This window comes from Lemur catta, chromosome 7 (genome assembly GCF_020740605.2).
Source record: "Lemur catta isolate mLemCat1 chromosome 7, mLemCat1.pri, whole genome shotgun sequence".
In the NCBI taxonomy this organism is placed as follows: domain Eukaryota; kingdom Metazoa; phylum Chordata; class Mammalia; order Primates; family Lemuridae; genus Lemur; species Lemur catta.
Window position 1 is genome coordinate 64,542,654 of NC_059134.1, and position 24,787 is coordinate 64,567,440.

The following is a 24,787-nucleotide window of genomic DNA, read 5'->3' on the forward strand; positions in this document are numbered from 1 at the left end:
CAGAATTCAGCAGTGGGGGCCTCTTAGAGCTGCCATGCCCAGCTACTTCCAGCTGCTGGGCTGGGTCCCTTCATAAGGGCCTGATGGGCCCATGAAACACCTAGAACTGCGGGTAACAGAAGCACCGAGGCTGTGATAAGAACAAGTGAGTGATGGTTTCATTTCTAAACCCTGGCACTCTCTGGAAAATCAGCAGCTCTGGTTTTTCCTTCTTCCTTCTGGGCTGAGGGTGGGCCTGGGTTCCTGCCCCATGAAGGCAATCGGGAGTCCATTTCTCCTGTTCCTCCCAATTACCCCTCATATATACAGAAGGAGACACCAATGGGATTTGGTGCTCACTGGGGAACAAACCAAAAAGAGGATTTTTCTTACATATGCTAAGGCACATAGCAGGTGGCTTAATTAATGTCTAAATGACTGAATTAATTCCACCACTCCAGAGAAACCACTGCTGGGGATGGAGTCTTTGGAAAAAAGAATGTATAATGTGTTGCCAAGATCCCATTCTCTCCTGCCTGTCTTACCCCCAACATACACTTTTAAAAACTCAATTAATTTATTTATTTTTTATAAAGATGGGGTCTCATTATGTTGCCCAGGCTGGTCTTGAACTCCTGGCCTCAGGTGATCCTCCCTGCCTCAGCCTCCCAAAGTGCTGGGATTAGAGGTGTGAACCACTGCACCCAGCCACTTTTTTCTTTTTAAACCTCAGCTGCCTAGAATGTCTTCCTCCCTAGAACACCTTATCTCCAGTGACCACCTCTTCTGCACCCTTCCCATGGCCACAACCAGACCTGCTAGGCACCTCTACCTCTAAAAACCAAAAACGCCAACGTTTTAGACCAAAGCCTGAGATCTATCCAGTTCTTTTCTATTCCTCCTAAAGTGGTTCCCCTCCCTCTCTGGCCCCTCCAGGCCCCAGACACCCTTTTTTCCCTGGTCTGACTGTCCCACCTTCCTGCCACCACTCTCCGCCCCTGCATCCTCTTATCCACCTTCACAACTCCCCAAGCACCCAGCGCTGTCATCCCACTCAGCTACCTTCTCCAGGGGACACCTCAGCTGGCCCCTCACTGATGGTTCAGTGCTCCTCATGCTGTCCCCAGTCAATGCCCTGGCCCCTTCCTCACTGTGGCCCTTCTGAGAGCTCATCACTTTCCTCAAAGTCAGCATCCCACAAAGAGGGCCTCACTTCCCCCTCCAGAAGAAATGCTGCCCTCAGCTAGAAATCTCCTTAGTTTCTTAGCTTTATCTGTATAGATATGTCTGCACCTGTATAATCTTGGCTACTGCAAAGGCAGAAAAGTCACCCCTCTTCCCTCAGGTCAAGTCCTCCATAAGGTTCTCAATCCTGCCATCTGTGAGCTCCCGAACTCCGCCCCTCAACTATCCTCTCTTCCTTGGTTTGCTAACCTTTCACCTTTCCACTCGGTCTTGATCTCACCACACACACACACGCACACAGATACACCCGTGCCGATACCACAGTCTCTGGTATATGTTAGGTCTCGTAAACAGTTGTTGAATTAGTTAGTGGGTGTGTCTCCTCCTCTTCTTCCTTGCCCTGCGGGGCCCTACCTGAGCTTATCTGCCACAAAAATGACCCGGCGCTCCAGCAGCAGCGAGGCAAAGATGCGGATGAGCTGGCGCACGCTGAGGCAGGTAAAAAGGCACTCAAAGTCCACATGCTCCAGCCGCGAGTCCATGGGCCGACGCAGCTCTAACACCTGCAGGAGAGCAACAGAAAGTGGTACCACCCTGGGTCCCAACACAAAGCAACTGGAGGCTGGTTTCCCCTTCATGCTCTCTTTCCAAGTGTCTCCAACCTACCCCACTATGCAATGAGACCCAGTGTCCCATCCCCGTGGACCAGAGCTCTGCCCCATAGCACTCAGACACCCAGACTGCAGCTGGGAGGACTATGAACCAGAAGGAAGGAGTTGAGGGGCTGTGCACCAGATCTCAGGCAGGGAAGAGCTGGCTGCTCCAGCAGATAATGAAAAGGAGGGAACCACACAGCCTCATCTGTAGGGTCCTTCCCGCCCTTTTGCCCATCTCCCCAGACAAAGGATTGGCCCCCATGATGATCAGACCCCACAAGCTATCACTGCTCTCCAGGCCACGGTAAGAGCGACATCTGCACATCCCAGGACTCTATGCTCAGCCATCTCTGGAAAGGCAATGCTGGTGTCCTTGTGGCCATGCCCCCGTCCCTTTCCTGCTAGAAGGAGTTTCCTTCCAGAGTCTATGTTTGTCCTGCCATCCTAGCCTTTATCTTCATCATCCTAATTCCCATGCCAGGCATAAGGAAAACACAAAGAAAGGGCTGGCCATTCTACAACCCTGCCAGGAAGCAGGACTGTCTTATCAGGGCCAGGCCTAGCTCTCTTCCCTCCAAAGGCTGCTCCCAAGGTCAGTGCTATGGCATGAGCTGTCACTTCTCTGGGGACAGTCAGAGGGGTGGAGGGTAGCAGCTGACCCAAGCAAGAGGAACCCTCAGGCTGTGCCGAAGCAGCTGTCACTGGGGCCTGCCCAGTCTCATCCTTGGTCCCTGAGAGTCTGTGTGCAGCAGGGACATGCAGGCCTCCTGAGAACTAGAGTGAGAAACCAGTTCTCTCTTATAGCCCTATGGTATCAGAGCTAATGTTTTGTACGGGTTTTTTACACTACATCATCTCATTTGTTCCTCAGGGTTCAAGTGAGTGAAGGAGCTCTAACTCCTAGCTCAGCATTCATCCTTCTGGGCCCCAGAGAGACCGCAAGATGGGCAGAGGTTGCTGTATCAGTCTGTTTACACTGCCTCTCCCGACGGACAGTGAGCTCCCAGAAGGCCCAGATTAGCACAGTGCTGGGTACGCCCCAGATGCTCAGTGAATGTGGGCTGAAGGAATGCCACACCACAACTGTACCTGCTCCAGTCCCTGTCCCCACCTGGGAAGATGTCACAAGCTCCCTGTACACAACCCAAAGGGCCCTGCTCTCCAGCACTCAGCCTGCACTGCCACTGCCCCAGGGTCCAACGCCCCCAGGATCAGGAGTTCCCACAGGCTGCTCCCCTGCCCTGGGCCTCTTCATTCATCCCTGCCCTCAAGGAGACCAAGCCCAGTGGGGCTGAATGAGCCTAAACAATCACAGCTCAGGGGTTGTGGAGGGTAGGCCTGGGAGGGGTGGCGACAAAAATAATAAAAAAAAATAAAAATTAAAAAAAAAAACCCACAACAAACAATCACAGCCGAGACTGCTGTCAGAACAGAGGAAGGGTATGATTAACATCTGACAAGGGGTGGGCAGGACAACAAATAATTTCTTTCTCTTCCCTCTCCTAAGAATCAACATCAACCTCCTACTCTCAGAGGGTAACATTTTCTACTTGGAGAAAATCTAAGCCATCAGATGAAAATTCAAAATCTACCGACTGCCACCCTTCCCTTCTCTCCTAACAAGAGCCAACCCCTCTGTGCAGCCCAGCACTTGCACCTTCTCAGGGACAGTCTGATTATCCCCCTCTCTCCTGCATCTTGAACCTCTTCCTCTCACAGCCACGCCCACCAGCATCCGAACAACCACCCAACAGACGCTGCCTTGGCTCCACATTTCCTTTCAACCACCACCGCTTCCCTGTTTCTCTTCACAGCCAAGTCTCTTGCAAAGGTGTCTACACAGCCTGTTTCCTCTTCCTCAGCCCATTTACTCTCAGCTCACTCCACCCTGGCTTCTGGGGCCCTGCGGCAGTTCTGAAACCTGCCCCTGTCAAGCAACTTGCCAGCCTCATCCTGACCCCTCCCTCCTTTCCTCTGCTTCCAAGCTGTGGCCCTCTCCAGCTGCTCCCTTCTCCCCCAACTTCGGGGCTCCACTACTGTGGGACTTCCGCATGGTGGCGTTTCTCAGGACTGACGGGGACTCAGGCCTGGGGCTCTCTTCTCTTCTCTAGCCACACTCTTTGCTACTCAATATCTTCTCTTGGGTGCCTCAAACTTAACATGTACAAAATGAAACTCCTCCTCCTCTTCCTCATCACCTGCTTCTCCTTTAGGCGCTCCCAGCTCAGTATAGGCTCCACCATCTACCCTGTTGCTCAAGCCAGAAAACTGGGAGTTGCCCTTAAAGTCTCCATAACACTTATTCCCTATTTACAACCAAACCCAAAGTGCTACTGATCCGAATTCTATTTTTTTTTTTATTTTACCTGCGTGGGGAAATCCCAATGGATTTCAATTCCCTAATTCTAAAATATATCTCAACTCCATCTATTTTTCTGCCACACCTTAATCCAAGCTGCTATCCTCTCTTGTCTGTACTGCTGCAATAGTATCCTAGCTGATCTCCCTGTTTTCACTCCAACCCAATATCGGCACAGCAGCCACAGTGAGCTTTTAAAAACATTTATCAGATCTTACTATAATTCTGCTTTAGATAAAATCCCAAACCTCTAACTTGGCCTAGCGGCGACATTGTGATTAGGTCCTCAGCTGCCAATCCACCCCTGCTCACTACCCTTTCAACCATCATGGCCCTCTCTCAGTCCCCTGACCAGCACAGGAACTTCTCAACTTTTGCCTTTGCATATGCTGTTCCCTCTGCGTGGAATAATCCCTCCCATCTTGCACCCTTCTCTTTCAGTCTCCCTCCCCCCACTACATTTAGTTGCCTCCTACTCACAGTTTAGGTCTCTGGTAAAACATCACTTTCTCAAAGGCGGCCTTCCCTGGCCCCCTAATCTAAAGCACACCCCTTCTCACACACTCTCATAGGATCCTGTGCTTTCAGCCGGCTCTTAACACATTCAGGAATCATCTATTCATATTCAGAAGTATTTAGTTACTATCAGCATCTCCCACTAGACTATGAACTCCACAAGGACAGAGCTGTGTCTCTCTTTCACTTTATGACTCTTGCCCCACAGTCTGCACAATCCCTGATATGCTATTCAGTAAATATTTAATGAATGAACAAGAGAAGATCAGGTAGAATGTAGTTTAGTCCAAACAGGTCAGGGAAGGCCCCGGGAGGAGCAGAAAGCTGGGCAACATTTCAAGTCCCATTGTCCGTTTTTTCAGTCCCTATGGATGAGGTGGATGAACATGGTTGAGGGAGGGGGCCGTGCTCTGTACTTCCCAGAGACTGCAACCTTGGCGAGCCAGGTCCTACTCCAGTCCCAGCCCCAAGCCTGAGCGAAGAGGCAACAGAGATCCCTACCTCATTGCCAGCACCTGGCAGGAATGTCTTCACCTTGATGGTCTTCCCTGGGGCTGGGAAGGGTGACTCCATGAGACTTCTCATGAAGGGATAGACCAATGCGGCAGAGATCCCACGCCGGCGCTCCACCTCGTCTAGGACCTGTGCCCACCACCAGCAGTCCAAAGAGGAAGGGTGTCAGGGCGCCACCTTCCCCACCTCCTGGGCAGAGAAGAGGGCAACCTGCCTTCTGACCAGGCTGGGCCAGAAGCTGGGAGACAGGAGGACTGTCTTGCCAGGATCTGCACACTCTACCCTTCCCGTTTTCCTTGGCACTCTGACTACTCTGTTCCCTAACGGGCTTTGCTTCAGTTCTCAAGAGTGGAGTAGCCAGGCAAAGGAAATAGCACCCAAGAGTTGCTCCCTGGGCACTCCCAGCTTCCCCAAGGCCTCCAGCTCTGCCCATGGCCCAGGGTGACAGGGCAGATGCTGCCAGCACAGGAGCTGGGGAAATGCCAGCCAGCTTGATAGGGAGCCAGGCTTGGGAGTAACAAGGGAGTGGGAGAGGTTGCTGTTGCACTCTCATTCCCTCGCTCATGCGCACAGGTGGTTTTCTCATCTAAGCTGGCTGCAGATACTCCTCGGGGAGCTGTCAGCTGGAGGGAGGGAGGGAAGCAAGCCAGGGCCTCTTACCTTGGAAAACAAGCCGAAGCAGCCAAGGCGGCTGATGACACAGTACACCTCTGGCAACCGGGGCCCTTTCCCACTTGGCTGGTGATGAGGAAGGTGATGAGGAAGAGGAGGAGGAGAGAGACACAGACACAGAGAATGCATGATTACCATATCTGGCTCTTTTTCCTTGGGAACTGAGGACTAAGGACTGTCCTTATAGCGGAGGAAGACTCCAAGCTACTTCTAAACCTCTACCCAGCCGGGGCTTCTAAGGAAAGGCCACCATTCTGCAGGGCAGGCCTCACCCTCTGCTGGGTCTTCCAGCCTGAGGTGCCAGGCTCCTGCCAAGCTCTACACAGGCTCCACCCTTCCTCCCAGGACACTAGTGGGGCTGGCAAAGGACAAAGCAATTTGGCAGAGGCTACAGGGCGATTTGTGGATTAACATCCCTACAGATGGGACCCCAGCAGATGCAACGGTAACAAGAAGGACTCGTGTGCATTCTTAGGAGCAAGCCATGTAACCTTCTGCCCCACAGGGGACATTCCGCAAAACATCCCTTTTTTTGGTTGCTCTTTTCTCCCTTCCTTGATCCACCCCCATTCTAAAAGGGCAAACTGAAAAGAGACAAGGGAAGGGAGCTACTATTTATTGAATGCTTACTATATCTGCATCCTGGGCTTGGTACCTTACACAAAACTTGTGAGAGAGGGAATATTATCCCTATCTTTTTTTTTTCTTGAGACAGAGTCTTGCTCTCTCACCCTGGGTAGGGTGCAGTGGTGTCATCATTAGCTCACTGCAACCTCAAACTCCTGGACTCAAGCAATCCTCTTGCATCAGCCTCCCAAGTAGCTGGACTATAGGTGTGTGCCATGATGCCCAACTAATTTTTCTATTTTTACTAGAAACAGGGTCTCGCTCTTGCTCAGGCTGGTCTCAAACTCCTGACCTCAAGCAACCCTCCCGCCTCAGCCTCCCAGAGTGCTAGGATTACAGGCGTGAGCCACGGTGCCCAGCCTATCCCCATCTTATGAATGAGGCAACTGAGTTCAAACAGATTAAGCCATTGCCTAAGGTCACATATCTGGAAGTTGTGGAGTCAGAAGTCTGTTTTGGCTTCTGTTTCTGCTGTATTACCTCTAAAATATGCAGCTTTCTGGTAGGAAGGAAGGAAAAGGGAACAAAGACACAGGACAGAGGTATGCTATGGAGTAAAGGAGAACAAAGAAAAAAAAAACTTAAAAGGCGGGCAGTTGAAGAAGGAGACATGTACTGGAGCCCCCACATGTAGGCCGGGGTCCATTCTCCAGCCAAGGGCTGGCAGGGCTCTGCGGCTACGCCTGGGCTCAGAGGCCTGGAGTACCCCACAAGGCCAAGCGGGGAGGGAGCAGAGCAGCAGGTGCTGGCCCCTCATGCAGACTGCTAAGCAAATGCAGATGGGGCTATTTCAGTCTCCAAACCTGCTGGCCACACGTCACACATCTAAAGAGAAGGCAGATCTGTTTTTGTCCATATTAGGCCTGAAACTCACTCCTCTCTCTTTCCCTCTCCCCTGCCTCCCCTAAAGCCCCAAGTGATTAAATCAAGTATGTGGGATTTGGGTTAGAATCATTGTGTCCAATCTGCAGGAATGCCGAGCTAGTGCCAGCCCCCTTGGCAGGGACCCAGCCCAGGCCCTCTCTGAGCAAGCCAGGACAAACACACTCTTCCCTGGGGGCAGAAGGCCCACTGCAGAGGAGCAGCTCTGCTCCGTCTCTGCTCCTGCCAAGGCAGCCTGTGGAACACTGCTCTCCAGGCCCAGGAGGCCCAGGGAGCCAGGGGCATGCTGGCCTCTGCCTGGCTCTCCACCTGACATCTCTACTGCGCCACGTGCCCTTAGCCCCTCACTGGGCATTCTACATCCAAACATCCCTTCTCCCCACACCATCTTTTGCAGTGACCCCAGAGTACCAGATTGGCAATAAAGGACTTGGAGTCAATTCTGGCTCTGTGTGACCTTGGGCAAGTCATTCTACCTCCGAATTTCAATTTCTTAATTTACGGATCAGGAATAATAATACCCATGGGCTATTGTGAGAATTTTTAAAAAGACATATTTAAAGCATCTAGCTTGGAACATGACAGGTCCTAACCAAAAGTTTATTCCCTTGGCCCTTCCCTTCTGTGCCGCAAGTCCAACCTCCAGTACAGTTCCTTGAGAGCAGGCTCTGTGTCAAACTCATCTTTACGTGCCTTCAGCACGTGGCCGGACGCTCAACAGGGTCAGCATTGTTGATAAGTATTTCTGAATGAACCAATGATTAAATGAATGGCCTGGAATCTTTCCTTTAGGGTTCCTGCTATATATTACTCCTGCCTAGGATCCCTCCCCAATCTACCCCTAGACTGGTATCTGGTGAGGCCTTCTCTCACTAAGGCCTGGAAACCCAAAATATTGTCAACAACCCAATGCCCCCGAGGGGAGAATGCAACAGGGCCAGGTCTCCCCCTGGCTCTCTCTGCCTCTACCTCAATCTATTCCCCGGGACTAATGGAAGGGAGATGGGGAAGGGCTTCTCTCTACAAAATGGCTTATATTTTCAAAACCCAATCCCTTTCTCCTAAGTTCCAGGTATCTCTCCCAGAATTCCAGAGAAGGTACTTCTCTGTACCTGCTCAATCTCCAGCTGTACCGGACTACTGGCAGGACTCCTCCCCACTTCATGCTGGCCAGGTTTCAGAGTGAGGAAGGTTGTCCCTCACCCAGTCTGATGAATATACTCATACTGCCGGGGTTGGTATGACTGTGCAATCAGAGATCAGCAATCAGAGGCCATAATCCCAAAGAAAATGAATGAAAAGAAAATGTGCAGAAAAGCTAAAAAGAAATGACAACCCAGTAGAAGGTGATCCACTTCCTCCCTTGCTGTAGATATCCTAGGGACCAAGGACCACTCTGAGCTCTGCTATCCCAGAAGCACCTCATCTGTGAAAGTGTATGCTGGCAGGGGATAGGGAGTGGCCTCAGGGAGCAGAACATAGGATTTCACACAAGCCAAGTTGCAGAAGGGCGCGCACACCCCCCACACCCACACTCTGGCCCATCCCCAGCCTGCCAGCCCCTGAGAATTGACTGGCCCTACTCACCAATAAGCGCCTGCAATAGCCAAAGCGTCTGCTGCCATCTTCCCCAGTCAGCATGAAAGAAAAGGTCTCACTGGAACAGGGAGAGGTCTGCCATCAGGGAAGTATCAGAGGACCCAAGAAACAGCCCCCAGGAATAGGGACTCATGTCAGGGATACGATGAAGAGCCAGGCTGCTGCAGGAGAGTAGGCTGCGACCAGGGCAGGCCCCACTCAGTTGCCCACTGCCATGGGGTAGAGGCGGCTATGCCCCCCTTCCTCCCTCCAGCCAGGCTGGGCTGGGCCTCACCTGCTGTACTCTGACACAGGGAGCCAGTCCTTGGCATCAGGGAAGCAAAACTGCGGGATAGCCTTGAGCCTTTCCTCTGCCTCCCGCATTTGCTTGGTGGGTCGGTCCAGCTGCAGGGAAGAGGAATATGGGAAGAGGTAACCAGGAGATGAAGGAGACCCTGCGGGGGAAGGGGCTGAGACACCTCTCCTCCCCTGAGAGCCATAATGCCATCCTGCCAACTGGCATGCTTCTCAGCAACCCTTGTCCTACTCCTTATTCTTATAGAGGTCAGAGTGTGAGCTGAGGCATCATTCAGTCATTCATTCCGTAAATGGATCGGAGCACTTTCTATGTGGCAATCTGACACTGTGCTGTGTGACGGGGCTATTGATGGGAAACGAACTAGACAAGATGCCTGACCTTGCACATTCTGGTCAGGAGAGTGAGATAATCGACCGCAACGTTTCAGAGGGTACAACAAAGGAAATAAGCAGGGTGATGTGACAGAGAGAACTGGGCAGGGGTATCTGGACAGACCTCCTGAAAGACGTACTGCTTGGGCAGAGACTGAGAAATGACAACAGGCTGGCAGCTGTGGGAGGAGGTGGAGAAAGCACATTCCTGGGAGAGGCCACAGCAAAGAGAAAGGGCTTGAGTGTTAAAGGAAGAGAAAGGAGGCCAGGCTGGCTGGCTAGCGACAGCAGAGGAGTGCTAAGAGAGAGGGTATGTACAGAGAAATGGGGAGTGACTACTAGCGGGTACAGTGTTTCTCTTCAGGGTGATAAAAAATGTTCTAAAATTGATTGTGGTGATGACTCTAGAACTCTGTGAATATACTAAAAACCACTGAATTGTATACATTAAGTGGGTGAATTACATGGTATTCAATGGTTTTGGATTCTATTCTAAGCACAATGAGAGGTGCTCTCTCAGCCCTCATCCTCCGAACAAGCACTGGTCCACACCCACCACCTCTGAAGCCCTGTCTTCCCTCCTGGCTGTAAGGGCAGCGAGGTGAGTAGCTATAATGAAAAGATCTGTCTTCTTCCCCAGATGGACCAGGCAGACAGAAGATGGTAGAGGAGGGAGATGGCCTCACCTTAGGAAACTGGTAGGAGACTTCAGGGAGGTAGGTGTTTCGGGACGGCTTCTTCTTGAGGGACACCACCACAAAGTACTCAAAAAGCTCCCGCTCCTGCCACTCAAGCAGCTCCAGCTCCAGGGTCCGATAGCTCGGTGCACGCTTCAGCATCGACTGGATGTGGACTAGGCGCTGCGTGTGGGCTGGGGGCAGGTCACACATCAGGGGACAGCAGGCTAGACCCTGACAGGCCTCACATTAGCCCCTCCACCCCTGGCTCAAGCGCCATCTCTGTGGATCACTTCTAAGCACATGAACCTAGTCTGACTCCCTCCCTCAGCCAGGCCTGGGGGAGAAGTGGCAGGCATGAGGTGTCCACATCTGCACAGAAAGTCTGCCCTAACACAGGGGAAGGTGCTGGCCTGGTCCTCCTGGAGCCTCTGGAGGCCGAGCTGGGGCCAGGAGGACTGCCTAGGCCAGGCAAACCCAGGGATGTGTCACTGGCACCCACCCCACCCTGCTCCTCTGCTAAAAGGACCAGAAGATAGCAACATTCATGAAGTCTTCATCCTTGGGCCCCATCAGAGTCCTTGGGCTTGGGCCATTTGTCCCTGTCCCTAGGTCCAAAGTGCACTTGCCCACTTGCCTGGGGGATCCGTGGAGGAAGGGAAGAAGCAACAAGCTCCCACATACTTTAATCCTCCAGGAAGACCTAGGCAAGGTTTCCCAGTAAAGAACGCACAGATATTTGTCCAAGGCCCCTGGAATGTGAAGGGGAGGTGGTAGTCTCCTCTCAGGGGACAGGGGAGATAGGTGTGGCCTCAGGGCCTCCAGAGGACCAGTTTCCTCAGTCCGTGGCACATTTTTCTTGCCAGCAGAGGTACTTGTGGTACTTGTAATCTTTTGAACCCGTCTCTGACCCTCCAGATTTATAACATTTACCAGACAAATCTAGCACCCAGTTCCCAGGGACAATGGCTTGGGAAAGTGGGCAGGGTTACCAGCCTTAAATTTGGCAAAGGGAGACACCTGGATTTAATCTTGCAGGGCTGAGCTCACACATCTGTAAGAATGGACATGGTTCCCGCCCTTTGGCCTAGTATCTTGCCTGCGGGTTGCCTCTCCACACCAGGCCAGTTTGGGACACTGGAACCACACATGCAGAGGACGGGAAGGCTAATTCCCTGCAGCCAGGGCTGGGAAGGGGTTCTGTGCTCTTGGGGAGCCAGGCCTCACCTTTGAACCTGTCGTCAGAGTCGCTCTCGCTCTCACTATTCTCATCTGGAAAAATAACAGCAGGAGTACATGCTTGCTCAGCCACTGGCCCAGCAAATGTTCTCTGTGCCCCCTCCCACTCCTCACCGGGGATGGAGCTGTAGCGAGTCTGGGCCACTGTGGGCTCAGGGTCAGGCATCTGTGGGCAGGAGTTGATTGGCCCGGGGCCAGGGTCTCCCAGAGCTCAGCTTGTGGGTGCCAATCTATATACAAACCCCTATCCAGGCTTGATCTGAGAGAAGCTGAGGGCCTGAGTTAGAGGCTGAGCTAGCAGAGAGGCCCACAGGCCTGGAACATAAGGGCGCTGCCTCCAGGAGGCCAAGATTTGAAATGGGAAACAGACCACAATGCTCAGTGAAGTCTGGCCTTTCCTTCTGCCAGAAGCAGATTCCCACACCCACCTCCCTACTGAGGGCCTCACAGCCCAAAGCCTGAAGGAACCCATCCCAGGTTTCTTCCCTCTCTGGCTCTCCCTCCTATGTGGCCATTTCCTGGCAGGGCTTTACCCTCCTAGAAGGCAGGACCCCACAAAAGGGTAAACTGATGCTTCTCCCCATTTCAAATGCCCAAGGGCCCCAAACACCGGAACCAGCTCAGGCATCACAGCCTACCTCTCAGTGACGCTGTCTCAATGCTGGACATAGACAGCTTTTTTAACCTCTTCTTTCCCCTCTTGGCATTGTAGATGGAGTTAATTCTTTGGACAAGCTGGGTGAAAAAAGCAGAGAGAGTGAGGTAACCCTAACACCAGTTGCCCCTAATTCCAAGAAGGCCAAGTAGGAGCCCATCCCTGCCCTTACTGGTGCAAGCTTTCTGCACCCCACCCTCGAGGCCCAGGACTGGTCTCGCTACTGAACTGGCCCCACGTGGAGACTCACCAGCCATGCCTGGTAGCTTTCCATGTCCCTAGTCCCTAGGAGTGGTCTCTTGCCCCAAGACAAGGACACTAAACTTAGCTCCCCAGAGGAAGGAACTGTGATCAAACTAGACAGGATGGGAGCCCCTGGGTCCCAAGAGTCACTGAACCAACTGAGACAAAGAGCTTCTCAAATGTAATAACAGGAACAAGGATTCTAGCCTTTCCCCTCTGGGCCATAACCTGGGGCCCTGACAGGAAGAAGCTAAATTCCCAATATACCCAAGCATTGTTTTCAGGCTAAAAATACCATTTGGCTAAATCCTGCAGCTTTGGGCTGGGGATTTGGGCCTGGCTATCTATGTGCGAAAATCACTGCTGAAAACTCTTCAATTCCAAGAGGTATAGAAAGGAAGACCCATGGATGAGTCCTAGGTCCTTCAAAGCCTAAAAATGTTTACATGTTTACAGAGACCCCAAAATTCATATACCACACTCACTAATGGGGAGCCTCTAACAGCCTTTCCTTCCTCTAACATCTGAGCATCTAATCAGTTAATGCACCTTTATTAAAAACAAAATGGAATTAACCATATGAAAAAAGGTCAGGGTAGAGACTCAGAATTTATTCAGGGGGAACTGAGGAAGCAGCCCAGATTAGGGAAGGAAGGAGAGAGAAGGGCTGGCTGGCCCCTGCCACCTGCCCACCTGCCCACTCTATCTGGGGAGGATACCTTGGGAATGCGGCGGGCCCGGCGGCTGGACAGCAGCTCACTCGTGGTGCTGAGGCTGTCTTCGTTGAGGCTGCAGGGTGAAGACGGCAGGCTCAACTGAGCCAGCAGCAGCATGTCGTCATGGCTGTGCCTCTTGGGTAATCGTGGCAGCCGGTGGCTCTTCCTTTCTGACCAGTTCCCACTGCGCAGGGACTGGGTGCTGGGTTTCAGGGAGAGCTGGCATGGGGAGAGGACATGGGACAGGGGCTCATCACAGATGCCTTGGCTAGTACCCATTTGCTGGGACCTGGACGTAGAAGCCACGGCCTGGCATCCCTAGCTCCCCCCAGTCTCACCTTGGAATTTCCATCCCTCTTTTAAGACCTTAGCTGTTAATCAGCCAGGTCAGGGCAGGATTAGTTATTTGCTTCCCCAAAGAAAGCTTTACTACTACTGCCAGAAAAAAAGAACAGAGACTAGAAAGCGTGTGTTCTCATCTGACTTCAAAAAGAAGGCAAAGTGGGAATTCTGGGGGCTTCTCCTGAGCTTTGGGATAAGGATTACTGAGCCTGGATGATGCAACCAGTCTTGCCCACCATAACCCCTGAGCTAGTCCTAAAAGGCTTCTGCTAGCAGAGGCCACAACCTACATGCCAGCCTGCTCTGCTGAGTGATACCGGCAGCCTAGCCCTGCTCACGTCTTCCAGGGACAACACAAGGGCTATGGGCTCTGACCACCAAAGCCGGGCCAGGCAGGCCTCACACTCAATTGGCTTGTGCACCCATGAGGTCCTGGGCTGCCGCCTCCCTCTGTGCAGACACCTTGCAGCACAGGACACCTTCCTCGCAGTGGGTCCTGCTCAGTGCTGAGAAGACAGGCACCCCCGCAGACCCCCACTGTCGTCTGGATCTCTTTAGCAGCTCCTCCTTCCTCCACAGCCACCAATTTCTTCTTCCCACCCCATCAGTCTGGCAATACAAATTCAATGGAAGCCTGTATGAACTGAACACATTCAGGTAAATCTTTTACAGAAAGATTTTCCATAAAAATCTCACATTATTCCAAAGCCAGAAGAGATCACTTTTATATTCTCTGGCCAATGTTACCTGGGTAGGTCAGAGAAAGCCTGTCCACCGTCCTGCCTCCTGTCACCCTGGACAAGACCAGCATGAGTGTAAGTCTAAGAGCTTCCTTTGACCTTTCACCTTTCCTCTCGTTCTACCTTCTCTCAGTCCATGCCTCCAAGATTCGTTCTCATTCCCTCCAGCAGGAGTGGCTCCAGGTGTCACAGACACTTGTCTGGCTTTCCAAATCTGGGTTTTGGGCTTACGCTTGGCCCCCTGATGCCAGTACAGAGCTAATTTCTGGCAGAGTTGCAGAATACCAAGACTCTAACCAGGGCCCTGTCTTCCTGTTGCCCACAGAAGAGAAGGAGAAATAACAAGACAGGAGACTGCAGGGGCACCTGGCTTAGTTTTGCAGCTCAGAGCTCAGGTAGTGAGGAAAAGGTAGGAGGGGGCCCTCAGAGACCATCCTAATTATCCACAGGGGTTTCAACACAGTAGAGGACCCTGAGGGCAGAGCTCTTTGCTGAGGTGATCTCCTTTGCCAAGTACTGGTGAGGGAGAAAGCCTGAGTGGAAGCTGGGTGTCAGCTTCGAGAGGACAGCCCCCACTGTGGCCCTCACACTGACCCTACAGGCCCACGTCGGGGCTGCATTACCTGCGTGGGTGGGTTGTTGTACTTCCTGTCCTGAGGACTCCACATCCTGTGCAAAGAGTCCAGGGAGTTCTCAGACAGTTGCTGGGATTTTCGTCCTGCTCGTCGGCTCTTTAAGTCCACATCCTCATATGGATTCTCCTTAGGCAGATCTCCTGCAGAGGAGGAAAAGTTAGAGAAGGGGGAGAAGGGAAGAAGGAAACACACGGACGGACGGACACACACACACACATACACACACACACACACACACACACACACACAAATAAACTAGCAGAATTCCTGTGAACCAAAGAGAATGGCTTCTGCCTGGCCCCTCCAGCTCATGAGTCACGCAGCTGCCTGTCTGCAGTGGGGAGGCTACAAGCAGATCCTGGCTCCGAGTCCAGAAACTGAGCCCCCCCACCCCACTCCCTGTTCAGCTCAGCTCAGCCTTGTCTGGCCTTTGCTTTATAAATTCAGGGATTGCACAAGACTGGCTCAGCCACCCCTGCCTGTGCCCAGCCAGAGGACAAAGCCAACACCAGGAGTCTTTTCTTGGCTCCAGTCCCTCTGCTGCTGAAGCCCCAGATACACAGTTCAAGGTAGGAAAGGCTTTCGGAGGTCACTCAGCTGTCCCTCTACCCAACTCTCAGTGGGTCTCCCTGGGGACTCACTTCTGGGGTGGGCACGGAGGAACTCAAAGCACACTAGAGAGCAGGGCTTTCTTTACCAGGCACCTATTACACTGTTCAACAAGTCTTTTAGGGCAGCGATTTTGTCGTATTTTGCCTTATTCAGACCACCCCAGAAACAGAACCATGATTAGTAGTAAGTGTTCAGTAATTATTTGTTCAATGAATCTCTCTTACTACTGCTGATCTCAGCAAAAAGTGAACTATCATCACTCCCCTTTTCGAATAAACTCTCCCGCTGTGACACAAAGGAAGTGTGAAGGGCTTGGAAGGAATCTGGGCCAAAGGGTAGGGGTGGGAGAGTTCTTGCTTCTCCAGACTAGTTTTTAAATCCTTGGCAGTGGGTACTGTATTGGCACTAACAGAAAATCTCAGAAAAGTCCAAAACATCACCCCTGCCATTGAAGATTTTGAGAGATACCCTCTTCCACAAACTATACCTCCTGCCCCTTCCCATCCAACTCATACCTAGTCTTTTCTAAAACACAATACTGTGAGCCAAGTCAGTCCTGGCTCAATCCTGACAGCAGAATTACAGTGGCGACAAGGTCCATGGGGACTCTGAGTAAATAAGAGCCCTCTCTGCTCCCCTTTCCTTTGTCCCAGCACCAATATTTGGGACTTGGGACCTACGAACCACTGGCCAGATTAAGGCTTTGCCAAGGTAAGCACACACGGTGAGAGCAGGGCTCACTCCAGCATCTCTTTGCTCAGCAGGATTGAGCCTGGGTCACCACTCAGTCCCACACCTGTCCCACAGATGCCTGGATGTGCCTTACACCCCGGGGGAGCTCAGATCATACTCCTCAGGGAGATGGCAGAACATGGAGCTATAGGACTAAAATAAAGGCGGCTGAGAGTGCAAGCTTTCCTGGGCAGGGCATAGGAGAAAAACCAATCCCTATATGCTTATAGATACCTTACCAAAGCTGAGGTTCTCCCAAATCGTGGCATCTACTCATTACCATCAGGAAAAGCCACAATGAATTTAGGAAATGGCTGTACAGAGATTGGGGCAGGGTAGGGGGGGCCAGTAAAGGGATGATTTCAGAGTTAAATGGGCTGCAGTGGGAGCAATACAGATCTCTGCAAACTTATGAGTCAAAGATGGGTCAAGAAAGGATTTAGGACAGGATTAAGTGATTCCTAACTCCAAGCAGAGTCCCCAGAAATTGAGCAGACCTTTTCCTGTAACACAGTCATGCTATTAAAATGACTTGTCTCCATTCCAGAGCCCTGACTAAGCAAAGCTGGCCCAGCAGCCCTGCCTCAAGAAGCCAAATCAAACCCAGCATCCCCTGAATGTTTTCTCCTGCCTACCCTACTGTGGAGCCCTTGGGGAGGAGTCGGGATGGCGTCTCTACTTCTTGGTCCCTCCCCAACATATATCCTGCAGGGTTGGGTGGTGAGGGGGATTAAGAATGGAAGAATGCCAGGACACAGTCTTCCTGATCCCATGAAACAAGAGCGAAGCATCACTGTCCAGACTGGGGCAGGGAGAACATTTATTCCAAGCTCATCCAGTGCAAACTGCCTTGGGCTGGACAACCAGCCAGAGTCCTTATCACACATTCCTCAACCTGCGGGAAGATCTGTCTCAGTAACTTTAGATCAGGGTTTCTCCAAGGTGTTGATATTTTGGTTTGGATAATTCTTATTGTAGTAGACTGTCCTGCCCATTTGTAGGATGTTTAGTGGCAACCCAGGCCTCTATCCACCAAATGACATTAGCATCCCCTCTGTGTAACAACCGAAAATGTCTCCACATACTAACAAATGCTCCCCGAGGGTGGATGGATGGATGGATGGAAGGAAGGGTGGAAGGAAGGGAGGGAGAGAGGCAGAGAGGGTGGAAGGAAGGGGAAGAAGAAGAGGTGAAATTGCCCCCTATGAGGACTACTGCTTTACACAGATCTTTCTAAAGTTCCTTATGACGCCTGAGTTCCATGACATGAGTCTCAAGGCTAATCTAATCTTCTTTTTCTCCATCCTTTCCTCTTTCCCTTCTTCTCCTTACTCCCTCCTTCCTTCCTTCTTTCCCCATAATCACAGCTTCGATACAGATACAAATCTAGCACACCAAGAAAAAGACATAGGATACTGAGGCCCAGGGAAGTCAGAGATGTACAGTGCTGGTACACATCAGTGACAACCCAGGGGAACAGAGTTAGAAACAGCAGGTTCTCAAAGCTAGCACTGCCTCTGGAAACTAGAGTTCAGGAAGGCCTCAAAGGCCTGCTCCTCCTGCCCAGCCCTAACGCCAGCCTTTCTTCTCCAGCAATGTTTAACATCCTCTATGATGTAACTGAGCCACTAATCACTCCTCCAGGAAATGACTGCTGGCCCCATCCCAAGCCCTGCCTCCCCAGCCTCAGCTTGGTTCCTTCACAGCCCTAATTCACCTGCTACGTCCAACATCCTAGCCCATTTCTGACCACCCTTTTGGAGCTATCTTACAGATACTCCCAGTCCTCTCTCCAGGATGCAAGGCGGCCCAGGGGATGGGAGACCAGGCAGCTCCTGTGTCCTAGAGCCACTAACCTGAACCTACTGATAGCAAATAAAACACCAAAGCAATGGCTCAGAGCAGGGAGAGAAGGCAGGCTTGGGAATAGTGCTCAGAGCTTCCTACAGAGGACAGAGCTAAAGAAACCAGAGCTGGAGAAGCTCGAGCTGAGTGGGAGATTCAGCAGGGACATGGATAGGAGACAGAAGCCTGGCAGACTGCACACTTTCACCTGCATTCCGGCCCAGTCCACACTGCCCTTGGAGAGGAGCGGAGAGGCAGGCCCCTCTTCCCCGAAGGCCTGGCCCTGAGTAGCTCCAGCTCATCAAGCCCAGCTGGAGAAGCCAGAGGTCTCACCCTTTCCCAGCTTTGATGAGGAAATAAGGGGCAAAGGCATCACAAAGAATTTCTGCTTTGCACTCCTCTGAAAGGGGATTGCCAGAGCACAGACTGATCACACTGATCCTGTTGAAGGAAGAATCCAGCCCCACAGGGCCCTCCCCACAGCTCCTTTGGTCATTAACCACAGGTACAACCCCTCCTCCCCCCCACCCCACCCCCCTCCAAACAACTGGAAGAACCAGTTAGGGAACGGGTGTGTGTATGTGCACAGGCACTGAGAATTTCTCCAGAGTACTAAGCCTCCTGGACCACACCCATGGCTAGGGCCCTGGGTCTGCAGCTTCCCTCCCAACCCTCCTCTGGTTCCAACCAGCTGTTTGTCCTGGTTCTCAGCATTCCCCCCCTTCTCACACAGCAAAGGGCCAGGCTTACAGTCCAACTCCTCTGGCAACAGATCAGACTGGGACCTCCAAGGGGCCAGCTGTTACCCACCCTCCAAGCCTGGACACTATTTCCCAATAGCACGGCACCTTTCCCAGGGCTGCACCTCTTGGCTGCTACAACCTCCGTCCTAGTAGCCAAATGAGAGAAGAAGCCAGAGGGAGTAGAGGCTCAAATGGCTTTGCGGTACAGGCTGAATGGCCCTGTCCCCAGCTTGCACCCCACTGAAGTTCCTGGAAACTCTCCCTCAGCCCGAGCTAGCTGATGGGAGTGGGAATCTGCAGGAATGCAGCTCAGGCTCCTTGGTCAGGCGCCGAGGCCACTCCACATAACTCCCTAACAAGCTGCTTCCTTGGGTGCATTTTTAAGTGTCAGACTCAGAATGCAAACATAAGGCTTTGTAGAATAGCAGCATCTTCCAGGGGCAGATGTCAAATTGGACAGGCGAGAAATAACAGCTCCGGGAAGCAGCAAGATAGCAACTTTCTTTTTGAACCCCTTTACTGCAAATTAGCAGGATAAACCTCAGCCTGTTTGAGAGTATCCCACCCCAGTTCCCCAGGCATCATCATGCCTGGTATGGGCAGGAAGCCAGAAAACTCCCCAAGGCCCCTGGTTCAAGCCACTGCTCACAGAGAAGACATATTAGTCTCGGGGCCAGCTGGCCCTCAGCCTCTAACAGACCAGGACTCCAGGCCAACTGCTAGTACCCAAGATGGAGATTTAGCATCACTGCTCTCTGCCTCTCCACACTCCGACATTATATGCCCAAAACAAGCTCTGTTCATCCCTTCGGAATGAAGGCAACACAAGAGCTGGATAATCCAGCTGGAATCAAAATCAACTTTCATCTCCCAGAGCATAGGCTGGGCTCGAGGTGAGTAAGAGCCACTGATTAATCTGAGGCAAAAAGTGAAACTGACATTCAGGGTTCAGCCACAAGACACCCCCTGAAGCCTCTAGGGAAAATGAATTCTTGGACCTGTCTCCAGGGAAGGAGAAAGGGATAAACCGACCAGAATCTAACAGAAAGGGAATATTCTCACTATTCTCCCTTGTATTTCCCTCTAGCCACTGGGGTCAGGTCCTAGAAATCCACACTGGGTTGCTGTGGGTGATACAAAGGAGAAAACATGTCCAGGGCACTGTCCTAACTACACACTCTGGAAACCAACCCCCACTTCTCAAGGCCAAAGCAAAACCAAACCTGCATTCCGGCCCAGTCCACACTGCCCTTGGAGAGGAGCGGAGAGGCAGGCCCCTCTTCCCCGAAGGCCTGGCCTTTCTTCTACACCTTCCCTCTCTTCTCCTTCCCCTACTCTACACTGTGCTCCAAACATCCAGAAGCCGGGTGAGCAGTTAAGGAAGATGCCCCAACTACACCTCTCCCTGGTACAGCCTTACCCTCAGCTCTAGCTCAGCCATCCAAGAGGCAGCCAAGCTGCTTCTATACCTCTGTGCCTCCTCGTGCAGCATCCCACAGTGGCAGAGAATCTTCCTTAATGAGTGAGGAGGCAAAGGCCCAGACACACTTGCCTCCCTTCTCTCGAACCTGACCTAAAAAGTCCCAGGGAACAGCTCTCGTAAGAGCCCAGAACAGTGCCTCCAAAATTTTCTGCCCCCACTCCCATCACCCCCCCAACACTGCCCCAAACAATCCTAAACAGAGCCCTAGATCATGGAACTCTGGACAGGGAGAAATGGTTGAGGCAGTCCCTTTCTCTTGTTTCAATTCAGTTGATGCAAGACATACCTCTGCTGGAAATCCCTGGGCAGCACAGAGAGGCTGCCCAAGCCTTGTCAGAGAATAGCGAGCAGTGAGGACCACAGTATTGCCAGGGCCTGGTATACTGGAGGGACAGCAGAAAGCTACAGCCCTCTGCCCACTGCAGCAGCCGCACTGGGTTCTCCCAGGGCCTCCAGCAGCAGTGACACATTACAGTCTCTGCCAACTAGAGGAAATCGGAATGTACCCTGCAATAGGAGGAGGAGAGTGGGATGGGGCAACAGAGCTGCCCCCTGTTTTCCCATCCCCCCATTAGAGAGGACTTTCTTCCACTGTGGGATGTTGCATGAGGCGGCAAGAAAATGCAGGAGCAAAAAAAAAAAAGAGAGAGAGAAAGAAAGAAAAAAATGTAGGAGCAGCTTGGCTGCCTCTTGGATGGCTGAGCTACAGCTAGGCGCAGGGGTAAGGGCTATACAGGGGAAAGCTGGAGTAGGGGCATTTTCCTTAACTGCTCACCTACCTTCTGGATCTTTGGCTCTGATGCCCACAGTTCTTGATTTCAGCTCTGGGTGACCTGTGGGTACAAAGCTGTCTTTTCTCTAGTGGTAAGGTTAAAGGCATCCCTCCCCTAACTCTTACACTGTTCTAGGGATTTCACTCCCCCAGTCTTCCTGCTATGACCCAGTTTTGCACAGCTACATACTATACACTGTGTTCCTGGGAAAGCAGTGTCTCTGTGCGTCTGAGGTACAGCTGCTGTCTCCCCAGAAATGCTAGCCCAGCAAGTTGTAAGAAAACTATGGAACTGATGGCTCAGATCAAATGAGGAAATAGATGGCCTTCTCTTCATAAGATTCCACTCTTCTGAGAATCTGGAGGGTTCTCTCTACTGGGGCCACTTCTCTCTCCAATGTGTTAACTAAGACTGTTCTCCAGCTGCAAGGGGGGGGGGCAGCGACAGAGAGAGGGAGTAAGCAAGCACACAAGCACACTGCCTCTCTCCTCTTCACTGACCTACACTGAGACACACACTTTACCTGAACAGAATCAAAGCTCCCCACTAATTCAAGTTTGCCAAAACCATGCCTGCCCACTTGTTGGAAGACAATTCTCTTTGGAGTCTTAGATTTCTACCCTTCTGAGCAAGAGAAATTGACAGTTCTAGACAATATTTGAAAGGATGTTTATATAGCAAAGAGCCTTGGAGGACAGAGACAGTGTCTCCCTTCAGGGCAGAGGCAGATTTGTTTCCTGACCTGAATGATAAAGAAAATGTCTCCTTGTGGGGAAAGGGTTGGGTGGGTTTGCTAGCAGCCCCTGAAAAGACTGGGGCTTCTTAAGCTTGGGCTCCTCAGCTGGAACACAGACCCTCAGTGTATGCAGCTTCTACCGGAGCCTCCTCCATATCCCATGTGTCTTGGAAACAAGCGGAACATGTGAGACATGAAGCTCGTGCTGCCTGCTGTGCCGTAAGTAATAAAGTTCTTTGTCTGTGACTCAGGAGTCTTGTGTTTTCAGCCAGGATCTATGCAAGCAGGGCTACGAAACTCATTAGCTTGTGCTGTAGATTATGTCTGTGTTCCCCCAACACTCACATGTTCAAACTTAATCCCCAGTGTGCTGGTATTTAGTTGTAGGTGAGGCCTTTGGGAGGTAATTAGGTCATGAAGGCAGGACTCTCATAAATGGGATTAATGCCCTGATAAAAGGGACCCCAGAGAACTCCCTCACCCTTTCTGCCATATGAGGACATAGTGAGAAGACAGCAGTCTTTGACCAGGAAGCAGGCCCTCACCAGACACTGAATCTGCTGGCATCTTATTTTTATCTCATTTAATCCGAATGACAACCTTATAAAATATTATTACCATTATTATTGTTACTGTTAATATCATCACATTGTCATTTTATAGGAGAAAAACACAGTCCTCACAAAAGTTAAGTGTTTTACCTAAGGACACATAGCTAAAGCCTTCCAAAAATAAAAGAAAGGAATGATGTAGTTTTCGTATTCTTGTGGTCGCAAAGGCCCTTTGGATTTCAGTTCATTCACAGGGCCAGGCTTTAATCACTTAGCTGCTCTGTCTTTCCTAAGGAGCTTCCTCTGACACTCATTTCCAGCAGGAGATCCAAAAGGTGGGACCACGTCCGCCCATAGTGCATGAGGTGAACCTGTCTCCTCCTGTTCCTGTTCTTCTAAAGCCCCCAGAGATGACCGACCTCGGCCACTGCTTACCCACAATATCTTCATAGGCATTCTCTTCTAAAGTGCTTTTGGATCCAAACTTGGGTTGGCTCTCAGTACCATTCTCAGTGGGAGAAGAGGGGTACAGGGACTGGAGACTAGATGCATCCTCAAACTCAAAGGATTTTCTGTGGACAACAAGAGCAAGAGTCATTCCAGTCAACCAGATCTCTGCTGCCTTGGCCACAGCAGGGACCAGAGGCTCTCCTCATAAAACTGGCTACTGAGAAGAAAAAGCATCAAGGTGGATGTGAACTTACCATCCAAATGAAGAGACAGATGATCTGAAAGGCCCCAGCCTGAGTGCCTGCAACATGCTTTATCCCTAGTAACACCAACATTAGGTAAAAACAATTACCCCAGCTTAAAAGCATGCTGTGTGTCAAGTGCTATGGCAAATGCACCTCTACGTGTGTTATCTCATATATCACAATAGTGCTACCAGTATTGTGCCACTATACGAGTGCAGAGGTCAAAGTGACAAAGGCAGGACTCTCCCAGGCTGTCTGACTCCAGGGCCTGATCTCTTAAACCACTTTGGTGTCCCAACCCTAGAGAATATCCTCCTTGAGAACGAGTGCAGAGGTCAAAGTGACAGAGGCAGGACTCTCCCAGGCTGTCTGACTCCAGGGCCTGAGCTCTTAAACCACTTTGGTGTCCCAACCCTAGAGAATATCCTCCACCACAGGGATCAAGTACCTGATCGGCCTCTGGAGCCTCACGTCCACATCTGCATCCTAGCCAGGACTCCTGCCGCTGCACTGAGCAGGTGGGAAGCCCGGACGCTGGAAGAGTCCTGCTCAGGGTTGTCAGGGGCTTGGAGAAGCAGTTGGTGCTGGGTGGCTTGTTGAAACAGGAAGGGCTGAGCCCTCAAAACAAATAATACAACTTCCAAGGTGGAGCTGAGAGGACATTTTGCAGCTAGAAGCTCCATCCAAGACCCAGCGTTCCTTTAGCTAGTAGCCCGCTCCTCTCCATCCCCCACATAACCTTCCCCTCCTAAGATGCCTTGAGCCCATAGCACTCTACTCCCCTCCTTCATCGGAGAGGTACTGCCTCATCTAAAGCAATGATCGAATCCCTCTTCTCACCCTCTTCTTCTGGGAATCATCAATAAAGTCCTTCCCCTCTTTATTTACTTTATTAGACAACTCCCCCTAAGAGTCCTGCAGTGCAAGTCAAGGGCCAAAAGTACCTCAAGGACAAGAACTGAATATTCTCTGCATTGGCACTCTCCTCCCTGTGCCTCCCTGGGCCTCTGTGACACATTCCCTCCTAGTTTTCAACCACCTCTCTGGTCATTACTTTTCAGGCTCTTGTGAAGGATTCTCCTTTTCCACTCGCCTTTTCAATGCTGGGGTCTCTCCGAGTTCTGTCTTCGGGACTCTTTTTCTTGCTCTGCATTTTCCAGAGGCCAAATACCCATGGGCCATCACCATATCTACCATTTGTACCACGATGACTCCCAGCTTTCTGTCTTTGACCTAGACTTCTCAATTAGTTAAATATACAATGGCTAAGTACAACGATTCCCACATTTTGGCCCATGGATCGCTATAGCTGTGAGACCAAGTTTTCACCGGCATATACAGTAGAGTCAGCATCTTAGGTAGATCCCAAGTCAGCAACTAAGACACAAATCATGTTCCGCCAAATCACTCTTGAAAATCCTCCAGGAAGGTACCACCTGAGGACCAACAGAAGGTCTTTCCTTAAGACATATAATCAGTTTCTCCCCCAGATTTTTTAACAGATTTTTCTTTGGTTGAATACCAGAAGAAATATTTTGCTTGTATTTTTTTTAAATAAAAAAGTGTATTAAATATAAGAATCACACCTGGCACAACAGATACAAACTTACCATCTCAAACTGCTCAGGGGAATATGCTCACTCTGGGTGAAGGCAAATGGAACAGACGGCACTTTTGGAACAGTTTCTCTTTTTCCAAGAGCACAGATTTAAG

General features: G+C 51.2%; 1 protein-coding gene across 10 annotated transcripts in view; it reads right to left on the reverse strand.

Moving 5' to 3' along the window:
* The window catches only part of DENND2B (DENN domain containing 2B), a 109,373-nt gene that overhangs the window by 6,930 nt on the left and 77,656 nt on the right, over positions 1 to 24,787 (reverse strand). For 6 of the 10 annotated variants that reach the window (XM_045557467.1, XM_045557463.1, XM_045557469.1 and 3 more), the window contains 11 exons: positions 22,815 to 22,951; positions 14,893 to 15,044; positions 13,191 to 13,406; positions 12,212 to 12,308; positions 11,562 to 11,606; positions 10,344 to 10,528; positions 9,263 to 9,372; positions 8,977 to 9,046; positions 5,869 to 5,946; positions 5,197 to 5,337; positions 1,579 to 1,727 (listed from right to left, as the gene is read on the reverse strand). In XM_045557467.1, coding sequence (XP_045413423.1) covers positions 1,579 to 1,727; positions 5,197 to 5,337; positions 5,869 to 5,946; positions 8,977 to 9,046; positions 9,263 to 9,372; positions 10,344 to 10,528; positions 11,562 to 11,606; positions 12,212 to 12,308; positions 13,191 to 13,406; positions 14,893 to 15,044; positions 22,815 to 22,951 — 1,380 coding nt within the window. Of the gene's footprint in view, positions 1 to 1,578; positions 1,728 to 5,196; positions 5,338 to 5,868; positions 5,947 to 8,976; positions 9,047 to 9,262; positions 9,373 to 10,343; positions 10,529 to 11,561; positions 11,607 to 12,211; positions 12,309 to 13,190; positions 13,407 to 14,892; positions 15,045 to 15,179; positions 15,345 to 21,098; positions 21,118 to 22,814; positions 22,952 to 23,522; positions 24,415 to 24,787 lie in introns of those variants that run through there. The other 4 variants (XM_045557471.1, XM_045557473.1, XM_045557470.1 and 1 more) reach the window with 4 other exon arrangements.